Source organism: Rhea pennata, unplaced genomic scaffold (assembly GCF_028389875.1).
Source record: "Rhea pennata isolate bPtePen1 unplaced genomic scaffold, bPtePen1.pri scaffold_33, whole genome shotgun sequence".
NCBI classification, from domain to species: domain Eukaryota; kingdom Metazoa; phylum Chordata; class Aves; order Rheiformes; family Rheidae; genus Rhea; species Rhea pennata.
The window spans coordinates 458,061-481,513 of record NW_026907680.1 but is presented as its reverse complement, the minus strand read 5'-3'; the positions used below and the strand labels follow the sequence as shown (position 1 = coordinate 481,513).

At 46.9% G+C, this 23,453-nt stretch overlaps 1 protein-coding gene across 1 annotated transcript; it reads right to left on the bottom strand.

The window, feature by feature from the left end:
- Nucleotides 1–2,674: 2,674 nt before the first annotated feature.
- On the bottom strand, nucleotides 2,675–21,693 carry LOC134154660 (transmembrane protein 209-like). The gene is made up of 15 exons (XM_062601339.1): nucleotides 21,657–21,693; nucleotides 14,517–14,643; nucleotides 14,342–14,400; nucleotides 13,473–13,604; nucleotides 12,257–12,495; nucleotides 11,637–11,845; nucleotides 10,993–11,164; nucleotides 9,969–10,040; nucleotides 8,736–8,832; nucleotides 7,047–7,172; nucleotides 6,524–6,621; nucleotides 4,413–4,527; nucleotides 4,215–4,312; nucleotides 3,321–3,394; nucleotides 2,675–2,729 (listed from the first exon to the last, which is right to left on the bottom strand). Exons 1-15 carry the CDS (start codon nucleotides 21,691–21,693, stop codon nucleotides 2,675–2,677), a joined length of 1,710 nt encoding a protein of 569 aa, XP_062457323.1.
- Between the last annotated feature and the right edge of the window lie 1,760 nt (nucleotides 21,694–23,453).

The window sequence follows — 23,453 nt, the reverse complement described above, 5'->3', positions numbered from 1 at the left end:
CTCGGGTACTAACATCTTTACATAGGTACCTTAATCAACGTACCCCCCTTCCATTGGACTCCCCTGTGCATGACTTCAAGCCTGGGCATCTAGCTTATATTCGGACATGGAAAGAAGAACCACTAAGAGAAAAGTGGAAAGGACCTTACCTGGTGCTTCTGACAACTCCTACTGCAGTAAAGGTGGAGGGAATAAGTTCCTGGACCCACTATTCCCGAATACAGAAGGCACCTTTGAATGACTCGTGGACTGCCACACCCACAAGATAGCTCCCAAGAGAAGAATACAGAAGTTACAAAAGTGATGAACTGCACTTGGAAAATTGAACTCTTTTATATGGAAATAGAGTGCTCTTAAGTGTTACTAGGTGTTATTTTGCATTCTGATAGTATTGTTAATTATAGATAGAGCTGATTTACAAGAATATTGATTTGTTTAATTTAATTTGTTTGCTATAGAGTTAAGATGGAAAATGAGGACATTGTTAACTTTGTTATGCACGCTCATTGGTACAGCTAACCTGATTTTGTAGCTTATACGGGCCTTCAGAAAAAGTGACTCAGATATTACTATTTGCTTCTCTATTCCCCAAATCTCCTGGATTACCCATGCCATGGGAAATACTTAGAATTAACTTAACATCCATGTAAGAATAATTGAAGTTGTTTAAATGAGACTTGCTAGATAAGTGATATTAACAAGTCTCAGAGGGGGGAATTGCTAGAGAAATACTGTGAGAAAAAACCTTGCAAATAGTTAACAGGACTCAAGGACAAGGGAGAGAGAAAAACAGTACTGCAAAGGATAACCAGCTACAGCTAAATAACCTTCATGAAACCACAGCGCTGTGAAGATTGCGAGGGGTAGGTAAGACAAAAACAGCAGAATATCCCAGAAGTGACCTTAGGTTCATTAAGGCTTATTAACATACTAAATTTCACACCCCTAAATGAATAATGAGATGGAAATGACATGATAATGATATTACCGCCTCTTCTTCGCTTCCTATGCTAATTAACAAGAATGTGAAAGCACAAGCGCAGAGCAATTACCTGAGTTAACGAAACTGTAACCAATAGAAAGATTTGTATAAAATACTCCCTGGAAAGCGTGTGTAAATCAAGAATGGGACGGGGAGGAGGTGTGCTAGCTTTGTGGATTTACCACCTAGCCCCCATCTCTGCGCAGAAATGAAATAAACAAATACCTCGACCCTGTGTGTCTATTGGTTGCTTGCACATCGGGTAACAGAACCCAGATTTTGGGACAACAGTATCGCAGTTTTACCCCTCTGTTTAAAAAAATAAACCACATCAACTTCTAACCCCCTTTTCGATTTGCCTGAATTTGCAATGGCTTCCCCCCCTTTAAAAGCAGGGCCTGCTCTTTGAAACAAAGGCAAGTGTTTTCCCCCAAAAGCCAATTCCGCAGAAGGGGAACGGCGGCACGTGCAGGCGTGGTGAGACGCTCGCGCAGGCGTCGTTCCGCAGCGGGGACGTTCCACTGCTGCCCGAGCTTTGAGACCGTCACTGCAACGGGAACCGCAGCTTGGCCGGCGGCCCCAGAGCTTGACTCGTTCCGGAGAAGCCAGAGGCTCTGGCCAGGCGGCGGCCGCTCGCCCCCAGGAGAAAAAAAGAGAAAAAAGCCATTTCTGGGCACGCTCTGGCGAGGCAGCAGGAACTTCGGGATGTTCCCCGAAGTTCCTGGGATGAGCCCACACAGGTGTATCCACTCTGGTTTCATGCAGGGATGCTGAAGCCACAGGCCAGTCTGCAAGGCCCTAAAAGTAAGGAGCTGCTAGCAGAAAAGCTAATGTGAGAAATAAAAGAATTTTTAAAAAATTAAAAAGCAAAGGCAGGGTAACGTTCTAGTCGTACTCAATCACCCACAACATCTTCTGTCTCGTAAGATGGTCACATTTGAATGGTATGGTTATTTTGTTTTGTTTTAAATCTATTTTAAAAATACCTACTGAAACCAGCAAGTCAAAAATTTTTCTCTTTCCCTTATATCTGCGGTGGAGACACCTGAAGCATCCAGAGAGGTCACAAAATCCAATTATTCCAATGAGCAGGGATAAAAGACAACGTCCTTTCAGATCGCATGTAATTAAATTAACCAAAAATCAGTGTAAGCGCTAACTTGGCGCCTGTTATGCCCGTCTGGAATCTCTTGGATCTTGTGAATCCGGCAGTTGGCCGCGTTGCAGTAACTGTCTTTTCAAGGGACTGCTCGCCAGCGAGCGGCTGGGTACAACTGCGGGAGACACGTCCCAGCTGCGCTGCTGCATTCCACCCTCAAACGCGGCAAGCGCGGGTTCATTGCTGAGCCCTGCGGGCAGTTAAGCTCTTTAGAGTGCTTGAAGAGTAAATGCAACAGAAATAGCAAGGGGGGTTTAAATACGATTTGTTAAGGTGAGGAGCCAAATAGAAAAGACCTGCCTGGAGTTCCTGTTTAGATACATTTCATCAGTAAAAAACAATACAACGTTTTACAGAGTATCCTCCCCAAAACTGTACAGAAATTACAAACATTTCCCCTCTGTCCATAAAGCAGAGTTTAAATTATCCCATTTCATAGTCCATATTCAAGGCAACAAGTGAAACGATGCTGCTCAGTTCGTCTTGTCGGAGAAGCAGGATCGTTCTTCTGAGCTGCAGTCCTGCTAGAGATGTTACTCTCCAAACACCCCTAGAACGTTGACTCCTGATGCACCAAAATTCACTCGCCTGCAAAAACAGCATTATAACGATAAGACACAAGTAAGTTAAAGCTCCTATTTAAAACAAATCTTCATTACAAGAAAAACTGCCAATCCCGCACATCAGCATTTTAACATTTATGTAGGTATCGTGTTTCACCTCGAATTAAAGACAGCTCTTTCAGAACAAAAAAGTCCGGACATTGCTTTTATGTCAGTGCAGCTTTCACTGTGCACTCGAAACTCCTCTTGTTATGCCAAAAACAAGAGATTACAGCACTATGGCAGTGTCTGTCTCCTGTTTATAAATAGCACAGTACTTCTAGCAAGAAGGTAGCAACCTGGTTGTCTGGCCAAGGCCACTGTTCCGCAGCATGGACTCCACAGGATTTTTCAGCCAGCACAAGACCAAAGAAAAGCACAAAACATTTCCTGCACGCTCATGCACACAAAACTGACATGATTTTGTAAAAAGGCTGCCATTACTTAAAATGAGAAGAGCATTTTAATTCCATCAGTATCGTCCTATGATAGCAACTTCAGTTACGGTATTTCAAAACAGAAAGCTCCTGCTCAGATCTCGTGCGCAGCGCAATGATACGGAACGTTTGACACTTACCCAAGCATCCCAGATTCTTTTGTCTTTATGATGTACAGAAACATAAGCAATGTATGGAACATGTTGTTTCTGCCCTGAATACCACGGGAAGAGAAAAAAACTTGGAAATGAAATCACATGCAAACAACCACACTAATATCTTAGAATGTCTTATTTAAAACAACTGTCATCCCCTGTCCTGATCTTAGGTGGAGCAGCACAATTTTTCCTTCAAAATGTTTTGCAAGATACATATACTGCAGTGTGCACCCTGTCGGCCTGTTATATCATCAGAGATGAGAAAAAACTATAACAGAGACCTCGCGAAATGGTATTACAGCTTAGACTGCTGGGGTTTTGCCTCAATTCTTATCTTTCAATTAGGCAAACACCAGAAAAAGACCAAGCTTGTTTTCTAGATGGATTATCACCCTCAAATATTTTTAAATGCTTTTTAAAAGAGCTTTTCTGAAATCAGAAAATCAAGTCACAATCGGGGCTCAATCATAAAATCAAGATGTACAGGAAAAGTCTAGTATTTTGATATTGAGATTAGATGTTTCCCTCCAAAAGCTCGTACAGACAAGCATCAGTCTCGTTGGCACTGAGGAATAGCAACACACCTCAGAGCTTACATAAATTAGGATTTTAGAATAAATCATCAGAAAATAAACAACAAGAGGAAGCTGCTGCCTGGGCACTGATGTACCTAAGTTAGGCACTGAAGCTATCATTCAGCAGCAGACTAAATACCACACGATGGCCAAAGATCGTGGTAACATTTGCTTTCTGCACTGAGCCAGCCTACATATTCAATGGATGTGGCTAGTTCCAAAGGAAAAGGAAGAATGAAAAAGAAACAGATCAGGTCTGCTCAAGGTTTCCTGACAGCAGAAAAAACTAACGCGATCATACCTCGGGCAGATTGTAGACCTGGCGGTGGTAGATCAGCTCATAGTGGGGTGGATTGATGTTGCTTTGGTAGATGCAAAATACATTTTCATTTGTAATGTCTGTGAATTAAAGTTTTAAAATAAGATAGGGATTTTAAGAGCGCTGATGGGATCCAAGCAGGAAACAGCAGCTAAACAAGCAGTCCAAGAATGCCAATACCTGGTTTATCTGGTGTTTGAACAAAGTGTTGGGCAGTGAAGGTTTTGCCATCGGGGTATTTGGGGCTAGGGGGCAGTCTGGCATCGAGGTAAGTGCAGAATATGTGCATAAGGATCTGTGCAAACAAAAACAAATCTCATTTTAGTATCATTAAGAAGACTGACAGGACAGCAGCTTTCTTTCCATAATCTCAGACATTAGTTAGGGTATTTGAGAGTCTGTTGCTGCATCATGGACTTAATTAATCCCACCATGTTTAGAAGCCCAAGGTAGCTTAACACTTAGAGCACTGAATTCAATGGTCCAGGGCACGCCACAGATGTCAAGACAAGTTTATTCTTCCTGTAAATGAAACCCTTTCAGTCACAACACGTTAAAAAGGTGCTGCATGTGAACTGAACTCCTGACATACAAGTAACTATCTTCACATCTCACAGAATTTGCAGAGTCACAGATCTGAATAGCATGTATAGGACAAACTACAAGATACCTGATTTCATGATGGTTTCTACGCTAGCTGCAAAGATTTGGCTTAGAGAGGCCGATCCGATCTAATGACAACTTTTCCAAACACTACACTTACCCAGCAAGTTGCTCCTCTCTTGTCAAAAAATGGCAAAACAAAATCAATGGACAAACTTGGACTGCTCATGAATCTTACCAGCTCTCAACATTTTGGAAGAAAGTCCTAGAACAAGTATCTTCTTAGCTAACAGCGAGAAAATCGCAGTACTGCATGTTGTGTTTTAACTCTTACAGTAGACTTCTCAACATTCTTTGGGTGCAGCGTGACCAAATTACTCTGTAGTATGATACCTCCTGTGTTCAACATAGGATTTGCTTGGCAGACAGAAGAATTTCTATGGGCTAAATGCCCAAAGCCTCAAGAGGTCTAGCGGAAATTATTGCTTTAAGTTGCACGCAATGAGACTAACATTACCGTTAAAAACTCTTCATTTGGCACTTATTGTCTTAAGTTAATGCCAAAGCTTCGAGACAAGTGTTCAATATTAATTTCATCTGTTATATCAGAACTTCTTTCCCAGAATCTTTACAAGTTTAGTACATTGTGCAGTACTATCTCTCTTAGCTGGTTTCATTAAAAGACAATGAATTCAGGGTGTGATGGTCTGTGTTACGGTCTTTAATACTTTCAAACTGCTCAGCTTGCTGTCTACCAAGATAGCTAGAGCTGCTTCCCAGCTTGTCAGTCCCAAATATTTAGTCATCTTCACAACTAGAAAATCAAATCTTATTTCAAGACAGATTTTGCTCAACTTTAGCTTCCAGCAATTCAATCTTGTTGCATCTTTGTCAGCAAGGTTGTAAAACTTGCATATGAATCTTCTTTCTGCTTCTCCCCAGTAACTGAACATCTATAGAGGGAATCAAATCACCTGAACTCTCCTTTCAAATACAGAGTTCAACTGAAGAGTCACACATGAAGCTTGTTCTCCACTCCCTGGATTATCTTGTGGCCTTTCTTTTAACTATTTCAGTTGAATTTTCAAGTCACTGTATTCACTGAAGTGCTTTCTCCTGACCTTTTGCATTAATTGGCTAAGCATGACTACAAGTCTGTTCTCAAGTAAGATAATGTAATGCCTGTGGATTTCTCAAGAAATTACTGAATTAAATAAACATGAAGACACGCCACTTAATCCGTTTGTTCTTCTAACCATTACAGCAAAGGAAAATTTTAAGGTTCATCTTGCATGAGAAATTATGAGGTTTTGTTAAAGCAGACTTTTTTCTTTTCTTTTTTTCTTTTTGTTTTTTTTTTAATAAGGTAGAATATTGCTCTAACAAATCCGCAACCTTCTGTCAGGTTGCTCCCAAAACAGTTACCTGACTGACATCTCAGATGAGTCTAAATAAGAGGCCGGCTTAAGACTAAGACATGAAATCGCATTTTTGTGATCTGCACAATGTCCAATCCCATTGGCATTATTCCTTGCATAATTTCACTGACTACAATGGGATTATCAGGATAGGGAGGCAAACAGGATTTTGACCATGTTCCTCAAAAGACTTAATTGCTACCACACACAAAAATCTACCCTGAAAGACACACTTTAGGAAGTTATATTAAGCCTTCTTTGAAAACTTACAGCACAGTCAGTGGGCAAGTCAGCATCCCACTTACGGCCCTTGAAATCTCCTCCTCTGTTCCATCGGAATGAGCTCATGTATCCTCCCTGAGAAAGCTCTGAAAAAACAAAATTTATTCAGCTACTGGAGGTTGAAGGTGCAAGAAGGACATATTTGACACTAGCTTCAAGAACACTGCATGTATTTTCAGTGCACAAAATAGGAAAAATTAAACTAAGGAATATATAAAGTTAGGGGAGTGGAGTTTACAAGGTATTTTTTATTGGTAATTAATGAAGGGATTAAATAGGACACTTCACACCCCAAACTGAGAGAAGAAATAAAAACTTCCATGCCAAGTCCCACATCATTACATTGGTATGAAAAGAGGAAGTTGCAAAAACTACCTCTGCTACTTGAAAAGCAGCTCTTCTCCCTGCTGTGACTGTAGTTCAAACCTCTTAATTGACGGGGTATCTGACACCGCCGACGCTTGACCCAGCTAACGGAAACGTTTTAAAGTCAGTATGGTTGACCACATACCTTTGACCCTTTCAACCAAATACTCTTGGTTCGCTGCAATATCCAAATACTGCATTATAGCGTACAGAGTTGGCATGACTGGAGCTTTAACAAGCGCTGCTTGTTTCAGATTGCTGACGCTGGCTTCTGCATGCGACAAGAGCCAGCATGACATCTGCATCCACGACAGAAATTTGAACATTCTCCCTTACAAGACGTTAACAAATGCAATGTTACAAGGAGGAACTGGCTTTTTTGTCTCACTATTTACTAAGGTAACTTACTAAGATAATTTACTAAGATTTATACAAAGTTAACAGCTTATCCAATACTCCAAATGTTTGTTTCCAATCCCAGTGAAGTACTAGCTGTCTCCCTTAAACCACACAACATAAACGTTATGCAGCACTGTGCGGTCGCAAAAGACGACAGTTCCTTATCTGAAGGGCTTGCATTCCAAAAGAAAACAGAAACCTATAGTGTGAAAAAGGGAAGAAGTAACATCCATTTTACAGAGCAGTAGGAGGGCAGCAAGGTGGAGATGAGGTCAGTAAGTGATCAGTTTTTCACAGGCACCACAACAGATGCAGATCTTGAGGACAGACTACAAACAGGCCAAAAAAAAGTAGGCTTTGTTTAAATGAAGCCTATCAAATCCTGCACTTGATTGAGGGGGATATGCATGTGATAGGGCAACAGAAGGAGTTCCTTCAGAGTTGCACTATGAAATTTTAGCTAGAATTCTAGCTCATCAAAATGCTTAAAAAGGACGGGGGGGGACCCCAAAACAGCAAAAATCAACTGCCCCAACCAAAAGATCTTTTCTTCTAATGCCCATAGCTCTCCAAAATCCACCTGAGATTATCCTCCCCAACCCCACTTAGTGCTACACCTAGTACTTAAATAATCTTTAATGTATCTTAATCTTAAAATGATCTTAGATCTTAAATGCAAACGATTAATAGCCTATCTCTGATAACAGAACTATTCTAAGTTAAAATAAATAAATAAATAAACTTTAATGTATCTTAACCTTAAAATGATCTTAGATCTTAAATGCAAACGATTAATCGCCTGTGATAACAGAATTAATTTAAGTTAAAATAAATAAATAAATAAATACTTCCTAGGTCTATAGATTTATTATTATCACAGTCATAAGATGACTTCTCAGTTCTTAAACAATATTTGGATACAATGTATCACATCTAAGTTTTCATAAAACTTTTTGTGGCCTGTTTGCTTTCAGACAAGATAGCAGGTAACAATTTAAGGAAGTAACAGCAATAGGTTTTTCAGGAAGTAGCTGATTTTAAGGAAGTTTGGAAAGACACATACTAACGTAGACAGAGAGGGCTGACAGGCAACCATCCTTGCAACGTGTGATAGTTTTCTGACAGTTTAAGATACAAGGATGTTAATCTGAGCCTTTAACTCTCCAGGAATGAATTCAGAGGAAACAAGAGGCTTAAGAATTTTATGCTATTGCAGCATCAGCATGCCTTTATCAGTATTTCCAGAAATCCTATGAAGAATCCTTCCAGTTTAGTAAAATGCATTACATGAAGCAAAGATCACACCAATACAAACAGGAAACGGAACTGTAATTCTTAGCAGACTTGTTTTCTATACTACCTATGCAGTGCCCTGCTATGGGGTGGCCTGCTACCAACCACCACAGCGAACCCCCCAGTTACTCTATCATCATACCTCCAACCTGCATTTCTGGGTACCCCGTTCTTCTCAGCTGACTGCTCACAGACTCAATCTCTTGTACAAGTGGCACTAAAATAGTCTCATTAATCCACTAGGAAAGAGAAATGCAAAAATTAAAAAGCTTAGAAGCAACAAGAATGTGACAAAAATGTTAGTTTACTCTCTAGTCAGCATCACTGTTACAATCACAAAGGAGTTTAACAACAGGAACTTTGAAGTCAACCAAGGAGGAAAAGTAATTAAGAGCATCAATTTAGATAGGGGTGATTGGCTCTAGAAAGACCCTCTAAAATGCCAAAAATTCACTATAGAGGACTTGGGAAAACAAATCTCCAGAAAGCAGTGATACTGATAAAGCTTTCCTGAACAATGAGAAAAGGGGTATTCTGAGGCACTGCACGTCACTCATAGTGGTAATTTAAACTTTCATGGGTCCACTCCCTCTCAAAACCCTTTCAGGAAATGAAGGGCCTGATAAACACAATATGTGACACTTGTATGTGACACGATTTGGGAACTGAAGCCAAGCTGCCTGTAGGTTTATGAACAGATGCTTAGGAATCTGGTACAGAACAGTCATAACCCCACATCTCATAGAAATCTTTTACATTTCACTCGTCCCACTACTTAGAAGAACTACATACGTGATAGTTGCTGACTGAAGGGGTAATTCAAAGTTAGGCTTACAAATTATTTTGTCATAGTATGTGATTGTATTTCCTCTGCTAAAGCAATTGCCTAAGACCAAAATTTTCTTTTTGTTTTTTTATTACACTCCTCAAGGCTGTTGGAAAAAGTCAACGGGCTGGCATTTCCCATGCTTTATTTGAGTCCAGAAGGAGTTTGAAATACAGGAGAAAAAAAACAGAAAAAATTCAGAAAATTGGGTTGTAGAAAGAAAAAACAAGTCTTTTCACATCCACTGTGTGTTAAGATGCACGTGTCTTCATTCAAAGGTGGGTGAACTTTACAGCTGTAAAGTTTTCAGAACAGAAAACACCTAGGTCAGCAAGTGCAAAAGTTCAGGTTGAAAATGTGTCCTAATACTTCTTTGTTACAAGCATGCTGTTCTAGTCTCCATGTCCAAGCCCACCCTAATCCTCAAATAGACTCAAATATGTAATTCTTTTCACTTCCTTAGGTATACATGGAGCACTGAGGTACTTTTTCATTCTGCTGTACCTATTCTAACAGCAAGAACAGGCAGTTCATAGGGACCGGACTTACACTTCTGAACCTAGCGGTCCAGGAATCCAGGTAATCAAGCTGTCGTCGATTCACAATCACCCTTGCCCAAACCTATGGAAAGAACATTATTACCTACATACAGCAACCTAACAGAATACTAAAGAGTTTTTAGGGCCTACGACGTTTTCTGACCGCAGCCACACCACATAATTCAAATTGCATTTGTTCCAGAACTCTCATCTAATGGCTGTATCATGTGAATTCTACAGCAGCTTACCATACTACTCTCCTACTCTCTTTTCACAGTACACTAAATCTCCCGTGAGTCCAAACGCACAGTTTTGCGTTCCCTGCTCTGTTAGGATAAAATTGGTCCAAGTTGCAGGGTAGACTAAGTTAATGTACGACATAAAGAAAACAGATCAAATTTAATTAAAAGCTACGTTAATGACATTCTTTTGAATCAGACTTATTCCAGACACAAGTGTAAAGGAGAACAATTTTACACACCTTCAACTATTTCACTACATTAGGTACAGGTCAGTTTCCAGTCATTTTTTATGTCACAAGTTTATTTTATCCAGAGTACAAAATGGTAAAAAAAAGTTCCGCAACCACCATTCTTGAGTTGAACTCGAAGTCTGTCTGTTCTCAGACACACAGTAATATTAAACAACTTCAGATAAAATAATTCTGAAGAGTTGGCCAAACCAACAGAAGTTTCCAGCTTTCCACCGTGGCCTACACGGTGAGTATTAGTTAATTACAAAGACCACAAAGCATGAAACCTGAAATTCTCTCAGGAGTCACTTTTCCACCTAAACACAGGTACCTTGTTCACCAAGGAAGAAATCATTTTACAATTTTACAATTGTAAAATTTTACAGTCCGGAATTTGAAATGTATACCCCTTGTGGCAAAAAGTCTTACAAGCTGTATGAAGATGGTTAAATGCTATAGGATTTCTCCCTTTCTAGCACCGTTGACGGAGTTCACATTTGGATGGAGCCACATATTTTAGAGCCCTGTTTTTCTCTCTTGGCTCCTTTGGTGCTGAGCTTACTTCTTCTGCAGTCAGTGGAGAGCTCAGACGAGCTTCGTCCTTGTGTGCTGATGGAGCTTGGGGCATGCAAGCCACCTGATACTGGTACTTTCTCAGCACCTGTGCTTGCTCTACTAAGGAACGGCTGTAGTTCCAAAAGGTTGGGCTGCTGGAAGGAGAGCTGGAACATGAACTTGCTGAAATGACATTGAACAGCCATAAAATTATCACCAAGTAATCACAGAAGCAACACTGCAGGCAATAGGTCACTATATTAAGGCTTTGACAGGAGAGATGTGCTCATGAATTATCATAAATACATACACCAAAATCTGTCTGCATAAACACTGATTTCATCTTTATATTAATAAGGCACTGTCCCTATCCCAGACAAAAACTGCCTGCAGGTAATTCACCACCTTTAGCTCAACTGCCTTCTCCACAAAATATCCCTCTCATCGAGGTGATAAAGCCCTTCAACTCATTGTAGTCCACTATACACAACAAATGCTACAGAGATTATTAGTATATCTATAATATAGACTAGTACTTCAGCAGCTCTCTTTCTGTGCAGGAATCTTTTCCAACTTTTCTCATCCACTCCTCATCAATAAAACCAACATCCCCTCCTTGCCAAGCTTTTCAGGCTACATGAAGTTATTTACGTACCCAATTGAAGTCTACGCTGTTTCTCTTCTTCGCTTCGAAGGTACTTTTGCAGTGACTTGCGGTCTGTGATTTCATCATCTTGACTCATACGGGAATTATACCGCATTGGTGAAAAGTGGCAACGAGACCTTAGCCCGGTGCTTTCCACTGGCCCAACACTTGAGGCATATGGTGAACCAGTAGGAGAAGAGCTGAAGCTGGAAAGCTTTGGGAAACAAAAGCAAACAGTTGTGTCACATGAGGAAAGTGAGAGTTCCATTTTGACTTTATAAACTAAATGAATAGATCGACTCAACATAAGAATTGATTACTCTGCTGATTGCTGCTATAAAATATGCTCTCGTTTGGGGGAAGGTTTTTGCTATTTTGTAGTTACATTCTAGTTTCTTATTTTTGCTGTGCTCTGAAACAAGCTAGCTACTCTAAAACAAATAAATTAACACCAGGGAAAGAGGATGAATACTGACAAGACAAATTTCATCTGCTTTGCAAACAAAGCGAACACACACACAGGACCCTCCACTGCCGGCCGCACACCTCCAATGGCTTACAGCACAACACAAGGACACGATAAGCAAAGCCAAACCGTTCCCCTTGAAGCCACCTTGGTCATTACCTTACTGTAGCTGCTGCTTGGTGAATAGGTTAAAGCACTGCTATAAGAAGCGCTGTTGCTTGACAGAGCCTGCCGCTGAGGGCTGTACCCTGAGATACAACCAGAAGTAAACTTTGGACTGGCCCTGAAGGGCCGGGATGGGCTGTAACTCAGCACAGTTTGACCCTGGACTCTAGGAGAAGGCGTAGAAGAAGGGACTTTCTTCGCTGCCAGCTCATGTGCTGGAATTATTTGTACCGCTGCAATAAGCAAAAAAAACCACAATCAGCACTGTACATGCAGCAGCCCAGAACTCTCCTCCTCACTTTAAATACACAGCAAAACACACATACACAACTCTCTTCCCTTAAGGAAATTCTAGGACACTAAAAAGACTATTCTAGTCTGACCCCTACAGGATTCAGCAGTCAACCCCAAAGACATAAAAATCAGAAAACTGGGACACGTGATCATAATTCAATACAAATTCTACAATTTAAAATTTCAGTTAAATTCTACCAAGCACCTTTGCATAGCCTGAGGCAATTATGTAACTTATTTGGTCAGCTACTCTACCTGCCTGCTTCATGTGTCTTTAGCACATCTAATGTCTCATTTACCTGTGCAAACCCAGATATTACACTCCTCAGCTGCGGTGATATAACCCTACTCCCGTATCTGCCGCTCTTTCTCTGGAGGCAGCCTAGTAGTATGTAACACATTGTACTAGCACCTTGCTTTTGCTGTATTTTCAAACTCTGCCAAGTTTTTCTATATTTTACAACATCACTTAGACGTTCAGAACTTTTCAGAGCAACTGCTCTCTAGCCTGTCATTTTCAGACTGCACACTAAGGTCTCTTTTCTCTTTCTAATTTGGCGCTCTCCAGTCAGTATGATGATAGTAGGATACCAAATTTAAATACAAACCTATACACTCTGCCTTGTTCTCAATCCCATTTATAGGTTACAAATTCCTTGTCCAGCTTCATAAAGTTTAAGTCTTTCTCACTGCCCTTTAACAGCCCACTCTCCTTTTGTATTGGTTGCTTCCTCTCCACTTCTCCCCTTAATTGCTCATCAATTTATCACTTTTATTTTGAATTTTTATAGGCTGCAGTTAGTTCATCTTACTGCTCTTGTCAGATGAGGTAACTGAGAACTCACTTCACTAAAGATTCGTGGGCTTGAGAAAGATATCATCTTTAAAAAAAGTATTTATAATTTATAACACCTACCTGCATTCTGCATCCCTAGAAGGATCTGCTGTCTACGAGTCATGACCAAGGTAGTTGGTGCCATTGTGTACTTGAAGTACATCCAAAAATCAAATAAGGTATTCAGACTGAACAGGGATACAAGCGCAAGCTCTAGAACAAACACAAAGGTTTTTATCATGCTAGGCACCATAAACAGGAGTAACAGTAAATGATCTGAGAAAACAAGTTTATACACAAATCAAGAATAGTTTATTATTAGGGCTACCAATAACTGCCAGTCTGAGCACGGACGTAAGACAACTTCTCCTTTTCATGCAAGAACCATTAGAGATAAATTTCCTTTCTATATTGAAATTCATTTCTGTTGCTACAATATGTATTTGTAAAAGCGAAAGGTATTTTCCAGACAGGATACAAAGCACTGCAATGAAGTTTCATGCTATTTATCAAGTGTCTTCTGCCAAACCTTCTGTCACTCGTTACCTGACATTGCTCTCACTCTTCTTCCTTTTCATCCGCTAATAGTATTAGATACAATTACTTTTGAGCCTACTCATTTGAAACCAAATTTGATTATTTGGAAATGTCCTGCAGCCCTACAATACAACACATCGCTATTATTTCAACTATTCCCCAAAGCCTTATTGCACACATTAAACACATTTAAGGTAGGAAACCTGTTCTTCACACTCTTTCTTACTTGTCACTAAAATGATGAAATTCCAACAGCACCAAAAGGGATAAAGGAAAACAAAATGAAGCTTGGTTATTAAAAAACAACAACAACGAAAAACCCCAAACCTTAAAAATGCTTTCCCCAGCAAGAAGAATGAAGGCTGAAACCTTCCCTCCTCCCTAAAACTAATTCACATGCTGTGACAACTCACCAATATACCAGAGCGGCCAAAATGCGATGTTGTAATAGGAACTTATAAGTTTTCCAGTCCTAAAAAGAAAAGGATGAAGCGATCAATTTAACAGTAACTGGGTCCTATGAAATATTTAAGCATATACAAAGTAGAATGCTTTACTTAGTTGAGTCAGATATAACAATCAACATACATGTCAGTATATATCATCCCCCCAACAGACATATTAAGGAGGCCCCAGGCCCAGACCACTTTCCGCTCTTCAGCCTCCCTCCTAATCTTCACAGTCCTGTCAAGGAGCGAAGCTGCAGAAATCTGTTCTGCCGCCATTGTCTGCAACAGGAAGCACACAAAGAAAGTTAAAGATTGAAAATTTATATACAGTTAGATTCTCACTCTGTACAAGACCTTTAAAAAAGTAAAAAAGCAAAAAGAAATTACATAAAAGGACTTCACATTGAGGTACCAAATCGTGTGTGGTGTTAAGAATGAGCTTCAGTGGTTTAAAAACAAAAAACAAAAAACAAAAACAAAAAACCCCAAACAATATTCCTCTTATAAACTGCATAAGCACTGTCACCTCTTCACAGTGAAACAGTTTCCATTTTCTCCACTGAGGTACAGAGGACAGAAAAGAGAGCCAGATTCCAACAGCGTTTTTGAGAAATAGCATTTTTCGGAATGCTGAAGCAACACTGCCTTCTCCAAGCAAGGAAAACAGACCAAGAAAACATCTTGCACAACCTGGCAGTTTTCCTACTGAAAACACCCACCTATCTCCTTCTGTCAGCTCAGGACAGCTCTGTACCCTCCCCACACCCTCCCCCCTTTACACCACAAAATGCCCTATGTAACAGAAATAACGCTTCCTGCATATTCTACTCCTCTCATCACTCTAGCACACACCATGCCACACACACACACACACGCGCGGGCGCGCTTGTCACCCGCCGGCAGCCCGCCGCACTCCCAGGCCTCGCTGCCAGGCCCTGAGTCGGCAGCGACACCGCCGCTCCGCTCCGCTCCGCCCCCGAGGGCGCCGCGGCCCAGGCCCAGGCCCAGGCCCCGCCCGCCGCCCCCACCGCAGCCGCCTCCAACGATTGGTCGCGCGGACGTGACGTCACCGGAATCAGTTCTGCGGGGGGGGGGTGCGGGGCGGGGGGGAACGCCGTTGCCGGGGAGATGCCGTTAACGGCCGCTTTCCTACTGAAAACCCCCGCCCGTGTCCGTCTCCAGACCCTCCGCACACCCCCCCGCCTTTACGCCACAAAATGCCGCACACAACAGCAGTAACACTGGCCACTTTCCCTGCTCCTCCCATCAGCGCAGGAAACTGCCACGCCTCCCCCGGCCACAGGCTTCAAAACCTCTCAGCTACTTCGTCGCTGAACACAAACATACAAGAGTTACCTCAGAGAACACGCGGTTTAACTGAAATGACAGGATTTCACACGCACAGCCCTCTCCCACCTCCACCACCCTAGACCCTTCCCCACACCCCCCCCACTCTGGCACACACCACGACACGCACGGACACTTGTCACCTGCCAGCGGCCCGCCGCGCTCCCAGGCCTCGCTGACAGGCGCTGAGCGCGCACGCCCCGGCTCCCCCGCAGCCAAACCCCGCCGACCACAAGCAGACTCGGCCCCGCAACGAGCAGGCGCCCCGGGAGGGTGGCGACACCGCCGCTCCGCTCCGCCCCCGAGGGCGCCCAGGCCCCGCCCCAGGCCCAGGCTCCGCCCGCCGCCCTCACTGCAGCCGCCCTCACCGCAGCCGCCTCCAACGATTGGTCGCGTGGACTCGTGACGTCACTGGAGGCAGTTCTGCGGGGGCGGGGGCGCCGTTGCCAGGGGGACGCCGTTGCCAGGGGGACGCTCGCGCAGCCGCCCCGGACGCCCCGGCCGATGGCGCCTGCCCGACCCGGCCGCAAGCGGCGCCAGGCGCCATGGCGGCCCCAGCGCGGCGGCCGCGACGCCCCCCGCACCCTGCTGCCCGCCTTGGCCGCCACCGGCCGTGCCCACACCCGGCCGTACTCTTCCCCTGCTCGGCTCCCACTACGGCCGCGTGCGGGCACACCCCCCGGCTGCCCCACGCCAGAGCCTGGCCAAACGTGTTGCTCCTGCCTGCAAACCTCACCACGAGGAGCAGGGAGGAATAAAAGCACCGCTGGCCGCTGAAAGGGAGCACAACGAGTTACAGCAGACCGCTCTGTGAGCACGGGCCAGCGGACAACCTCAGCTGCTCCAAAACCCTTCCTGCCTTTGCCTCAGATCCCAAGCACCAACCTGAAAGTAAGAAAGCCTAAAAAAGGAGATTAACTACAAGCCTAGACCGCACAGTTATCGATAAACACAGTGTCTAACGCTTGGCCACTCTGTGCAGTGTGCTGTAGGTGACCCTGCTTGAGCAGGGGGGTTGGACGAGATGATCTCCAGAGGCCCCTTCCAACCTCCACCCTTCGATGATTCTGTGATGGGCGCTTTCTCTCGCAGCTCCTGCTGTGGGGGGAATGGAAAATGCGTGGAGGACAAAGAGGCTAGAAGCTGGTCTGAGGTGCGGATCCTTACAGAGGCTTGTCAGTCTGCAGAGAGAAGGGGACTCGATGCTCATGTAGTGCTGATGAAAGTCTCCCTGAGCAGGCTCTCAAGCAAAGCTCCTGCATTTGCAGATGCGCACGCACCAGATGGAACGATGAAGCCTGGTCCTCCAGAATCGCCATTGCTAGTGAGGGGCCGCAGGCTTTGCCCTGACTTGGGCTTGCTGGAGTGTCAAGGTGGAGCAGAGTGGCACTTGGAGGAGGCTCTCCTTCAGCAGCTTAAAGGCCTGCCAGCTTTCCTGAGCTCCTTTGCCCTTCTGAGCTGCCTCCCCTGGCGTCCCCCTAGCAGGTCTCTGCAGAAGGGGAAGCCTGCTCGCCTCAAGGCCAGCCTCTGGGCTCTGCTGCTCTCCTTCCTACCTGCCCTCAGGCTCTGCAACTCCACTAGTTCCCGGGTGCTACAGCCCAGGTGGCCATGGACGCTGCTGGCACCAAGCCTCCGGGGTGGCCACTTCCCCTTCTGGCCCTGGGCACCCGCCTTCTTCCCCTCACACCTGCAAAAGCCCAGCACTCAAGGGCACCCAAGACACACACAAGAGCTGGCAGTTCCCTCCCACCATGCAGCCAGCACTGGGCCCCAGCAAGGGGGGCCCAGGCTCAAGCACTTCCTCCCCTCAGAGGCGTACAGCAGCTTTTTCCTCCTCTCCCCACAGGCCCCCTGGCCCCAGGACATGCGTTGGCCATGGCACGGCCCTCTCCACGCCTCTCCCCGGCACCAATAAGACGCAGCACACCCCTAGGCCACAGCCACCGCAGCTGCAGCCAAAGAGCCACAGCAGGACCGTGGCGGAGAGCTGCCCTGGCAGCGGCCCCTGAGCCCTGACTCCTCAGCTCTGCTCTTCAGGACTCCCCAAAGCTCCCACACTGCAAACGCACGAGCTCACCACACACCCAGCCAAGAGCCACCCGACTTGGGGCAGTTGGTTTAATTCAGCTGCAGAGAACTTCCTGGGTGCTCGCGTGGCTCACAAGCAGAGCTGCTGCTGCTGCTGCTGCTGCTGCCGTTGTGGCTGCTGCTGTGGCCACTGCCGCTCCCCATGGGGCTCCCACTGCCACTGATGGTCTTTCTGACATGGGTCTTCGTGTGCCGCTGCCACTGCCAGTGGGGCTGCCGTTGTGTCCAACATTGCAGCTCCCACTGTCACTGCCGCTGTGTTTGCCGCTGGCACTTGGGCTGCCGCTGTGCCCGCCACTGGGGCTCCCAGTGACGCTGCCACCGCCAGTGGATCTGCTGCTGCGTCTGCCACTGAGGCTTCCAGTGCCACTGCCACTCTGTCCGGCACTGGCACTGGGGCTGCCGCTTGGTCTGACAGTGGGGCTTCCACTGCCCCTGCCGCTGACACTGGGGATGCCGCTCCGTCTGCCACTGGGGCTCCCGCTGCCACTGCCACGCTGCCTGCTACTGATACTGGGGCTGCCGTTCTCTTTTGCAGTGGGGCTTCCACTGCCGCTGCCTCTGGGTCTCCCGCTGACACTGCCGCTGATACTTTCCCTGCCACTGCTGCTGCGTCTTCTGCTGAAACTGGCTCTGCTGGGCTCTTTGCCACTGCTGCTGCTCTTTCTTCTGCTTGCCTGTGTCTCCGCACACGGCTCTACTTCCCCCTGCACAAGGAGGCAGAAAGAACAGGCTGTGTTCTGCCCTGGCAGAAAAGCGAAGGAAGACTGCAGACTCGTGAGGGCCGGGGATGTTTGCGGGAGCTTCTGAGGGTGTTGCCAGCCTCACCGTCATGGGACATGGGAGCTTGTTTGGACACAGCTCATCAGCACGTGGCGGAGGCTGCTGGTGCCAGGACTGGCAGGTACCTGTGTCGTCTTGGCTTCAGCAGTCAGGGAGAGCTTTGCAAAGGGGCACACCAATGCTGGAAGCATCCCTTTGCGCTCAGCTGCTCAGATCTTGCAGGTGCCACTGTTGGAGGCCATTCTCAGCACTCAACAGCTGCCCCTTGGCTGGAAGGCAAGGCTGAGCCCAGGCCAGCCCTGTGGCTTGCTCATGGGGCAATGGGGCTGCAGCCGCACTGACACCTTGTCTCTCTCGCTCGGCCTCAGAGCCCTCCTGCTTCTCTCCTCCCCTACTCCCTCAACCCCGCTCCCATTTGCAGAAACAGCCCTTCAGCTCCACAGCAGTGCTGGGCTTTTGCTGAGTGCTGCAAGGAGGGACTTAGTGACAAGCTTTAAGCCACATCAAGCCCATGTCAGGAAAAGTCACAGCATGCTCTAGGCAGCACAGTGGCTCGGGGATTACAAGTGGCACCCCTTGCTGCCTCACTGCCCCTCAGTTCTGCCAGGCTTCTCCTGGAGCTGCCACATACCTGCCCTGTCTTGCAAGGCCCCTCTTGACTGTCCAGCCCCTCCTCCTCTTCCTCTAGGCAGGAGAAGTAGACCTTCAGGGTCACTTGCTTGTCTTCTCCCAGCTGGTATTGGATGATCTTCTGAATACTGGGCTTTTCTTCAGCCAGATTCTCAGCACCCTCCTGCACCTGCAAGACAACTCCACACTGTGCAATGTGCCCCACTTCCAAGTCCACTCCGCTGCTCTCCACATGCTCCTCGCCAGCATCCGGGGACTGCAGGACCTTGGCAATCACCAGGCCCCTAGCTCTGACCTGGCCTGGGGCACCCCGCCGGACAACGGCTGCTGCAGGCAGGGGCTCCGCAGCCCCAGCGGCAAAAGAGCAAGGGGCATCGCAACATGTCCCAGGCTTTGTGACCTTTCTCCTGAGCCTTCCTGCCAGCACCCTATTGCCCTGAAGGGAAGACCAGCCATGCTGAACATCCCCTTCTCATTCACACCAAGCATCTCAATAATCACACAGCTGAGCAGAAACTCTCCATGGTCTCTCACTGAAAACCCCAGCACTACCATGGCCAGAAAAAAAGAGAGGCCCCCAGGGGCTCTGCTGGAGTGTTCAAGGAGGGCACAGCAGCAAGAGCTATATTGCAAAACTAGAGCCCAAGCAGTGCCTTTGAAGGCAAGCCCTGGGCCAAGTCAGCCAGGGCTCAGCAGAGCCCATGGGAAGGGCTCTTGTCCCAGAGAAGAATGCTTCTGCAGACAAAGGAGCTCAGGGAGGAGCACCTACCTGTCTTGCCTTCGGAGCGCTTTCATTCACAGCCCACACAGCTCGCACTCTAGCACGTGGCGGTTGTTCCCCGGCGGCTGGGGCCGGCCGTTTGGCAAAACACTCTGGGGTGGTGGAAAACATCCTGCAAATAGGCATCAGGGAGGTGGCATGAGCCCGGGGAAGCTGGGGAGTTTGGACTCCACGCAGCGCTCCCAAGGGGGGCACCTGTCTCTGCAGCAGAAGGCAGTTCTGCAGCAGCAGCACGGGGGTTCCACTGACGGGGATCACATCCACAGACACGGAAATCACCTCCCGCCAAAACACCCACAGCTGCACAACGTGCCCGCTGGAGAGCTCCGGGTGCCCACAGCGAGACTTTCTCTCCAGGCAGCAAGGAGAGCAGCAGGGTCCCCTACAAGGACAGCCTCCAACTCACACCATTACCTGTGTCCTGCCAACTGCATTAGCCACTGCTCCGTGGCCCCAAGGACTCGGTGTACAGGGATAAGCAATGGATTGCTGCTGGGCACACAGCAACAGAGAAGGAGAAAGGCATGAAGGCAGTCCAGAATAAAGCCCTTGCGTGGTGGGAGCCAGCACAGAGTTGGCCAAAGCCCCCCACAGAGCCCACATGAAGGCAGAACATGCCCGGAGGTCACAGGGACGCTGTCGCTGGGAAGTCTTGCTCCCAAAGCACTTTCAGAGCAGCCTTCGCCAGCCCTGGCACTGCAGCCCTAACAAACCCGTGCCGAGAAGATGCTCCCTTGCTAAACTGGAGGCTAGGGAGCCAACAAATATACTCACGTTGGAAACATATGGCGACGGGGAGTAGGGGCCTGGACATCGAGGGCTTTGGTGGCTGCAAGGATCGAGTCTCTCATCTCCAGCATCTGCACAGGGGAGAAACACAGGTGAGATGCTGCCAAGAAGAGGATCTTGCTGCTCACAAGGGCAGCCAATGTTTGCACTGTTCAGAGAAGAAGCTGCTTCTCAGAACAGCAGAAACAACCTTCTCTCTTGCTCACTGCAACCCCTCCATTCTACACAATAGCTGCTCCCTGGACATACAGGCAAATGGGTAAAAGCTCTGGCAGGCTTTTGTCAAGGGCAAGAGCCAAGAGGCTGATGCAGGAGAGCAGTTCTTGCCTAAGGGAGAGACTGAAGGAGGGCAGCGCAGGGGAGGGCCGCTGACTAAGATCAAGGGCAATGTGCAGGGCAGTCCTGCCAGGGAGGACAGGAGGGGGCAGTGGGGGCTACGGCAGATCTCTTTTCCCAGAAGGGAAAGTTATTTCTCAGCCTCTGCTCTGACCCTTCCCATGCGCCTTCCTGCAAACACCCTACTGCCCTGAAGGAAAGACCAGCCACACTGAACATCCCATTCTCATTAATCACACAGCTGAGCAGAAACAGAATTTTCTATCGCAGAAAGGCTCTGCAGTTCAGAGGCAATCAAAAAAGGGGCCCCGGTACCCCTGTTGGTGTGCTCAAGGAGGGCGCAGCAGCAAGAGCTATAATGCAAACCTGGAGCACAAGCAGTGCCTGTGAAGGCAAGCCCTGGGCCAAGTCTTGCAAGGCTCAGCAGAGCCCATGGGAAGGGCTCTTGTACAGCCAGCGCCCATAGCACAAGGCCTGGGCAGAGAGCAGGCTGGCACATGAGGGGCCTCAATGAGGAGCACTTACCACTCCAGATCTCTGACGGTCCTTGCTCAGAGGACATGCAGATAGTGCTCGGGCTTCTCTCCGTTTCTTCTTCCTGCCCGCTGCTGCGCTCTGTGCAGAGCACTCTGAGGTGACTGGCACTGGCCTGCAAAAACACACCGCGGAGAGGTGATATGAGCACAGGGGGAATTGCGATTCCCTGTCGGAGGCGGGCTTGCGGAATCATAAGACGACCCAATATGAGCTAGCAATATGATCCGTTTATTTCAGCAACTTAACCTGCTTATATACCATCGTATGCTGTTCACACGCTCAAGCATCCAGCTGGCTATATCTAATTGGCTTACTACTATAGTTCACGCTGCAAAGCTCTCTGCTATTGGCTATCCACATATTCACTGTCCCGTCTCGCCAACCCCTTCATCCTGTTTTTACACAGCATTCATTCTTACTCCCTCATTACTTGTCCTTCAAGGTGTCTCCAAGGTTACTCCATATCAGCAAGTCAGGGTTGCTCATTTGCACGGCCTGATATCCATGCTCAGGCAGCCAATTCTCTACAATTCCCTACTTGGCCCTCACCAGCTTCACACCTGCTCCTGCAGCAGAAGTGGATCACCTCTCACCAAAACACCTGGGGCTGCACGTCATGCCTGAAGGAGAGCTCCAGGAGCCCAAGGGAGACTCTCTCCAGGCAGTGAGGAGAGCAGCAGGGTCATCTGCAAGGACAGGCTCTAAAACACAGCATTACCTGCTGTCCTGCCAACTACACAAGACTGCTCCGTGGCCCCAAAGACTCTGTGTTCAGGGGTGGGAAAGAGGTTGTTGCTGGGCACCCAGTGTCAAAGAAGGAGAAAGGCATCAAGCATTTACACACAAAGCCCTTAGCAAGTGGACGACATCACAGAGTTCTGCAGAACCCTCTCCCCCTCCCTCAGAGCCCAGATGAACGCAGAGCATGCATGCAGGTCACTGCGACTGTATCCCTGCTACCTGACACTTGATGGGAATGGTCCGTGTTGTAACTTTTTGTATCTGTACTACCTGATACTTGGTGGGAATATTCTAGTGTTGTAACTTTTCAGTGCCTGAACAATACCGCTGTGTTAAGCAGGATACAAATAAGTAACTGACAAGGTCTTGGAAATCTGTGAGAAAGAACAGTGGATGGTTACATGTTGATTCGGTGGCTTCCAGCCACAGAATCACCACGAGAAGCAGTCAACATGAAGGTCAGAAGCTGAAGAGTAGTGAAATAGCGACCCCCAAAGCCAAATGTGGCCCCCGAAATAAGTCTGCACGCGTGCGCAGTATCATAGCCTGGTTATGCAACCGGGGCGGAGTTGGGCTAGACTCCCTGCACTTGCTGGCCCCAGGTGCCGGGACTCCCGCCTACCACAAGTAATCATAAATACCGGAGTTTTTCTGAAGGAGAGAGAGGCTGCTACACAACAGAGGACCACGTTGCCTCCTCGGGGACGCCCGAAAAGATTGTGCCTGCCGACTCTCTCTCTCTCATCATGCAGATGATTGGGACAAGCATTGAGGTGGTCCTTCTCGAGATTACCATTGGGTCGGTCTGTTTGTAAGTATCTACTAATAAACTGCTTGCTCCTAAAGAGTGTTTGTGTATGTGTGTGTGTATGTGATTTTGTGCCGGCTTGCCAATCCGGACATTTGGCCCCCGGGAATCTAACTAGAAAAGGGACCCAGCCGCTGGGAAGACTTGTTCCCAAAGCACTTTGAGAGCAGCCTGCCCCAGCCCTGGCAATGCAGCCCTAACAAACCTGTGCGGAGAGGCTGCTGCCTTTGTCAGGC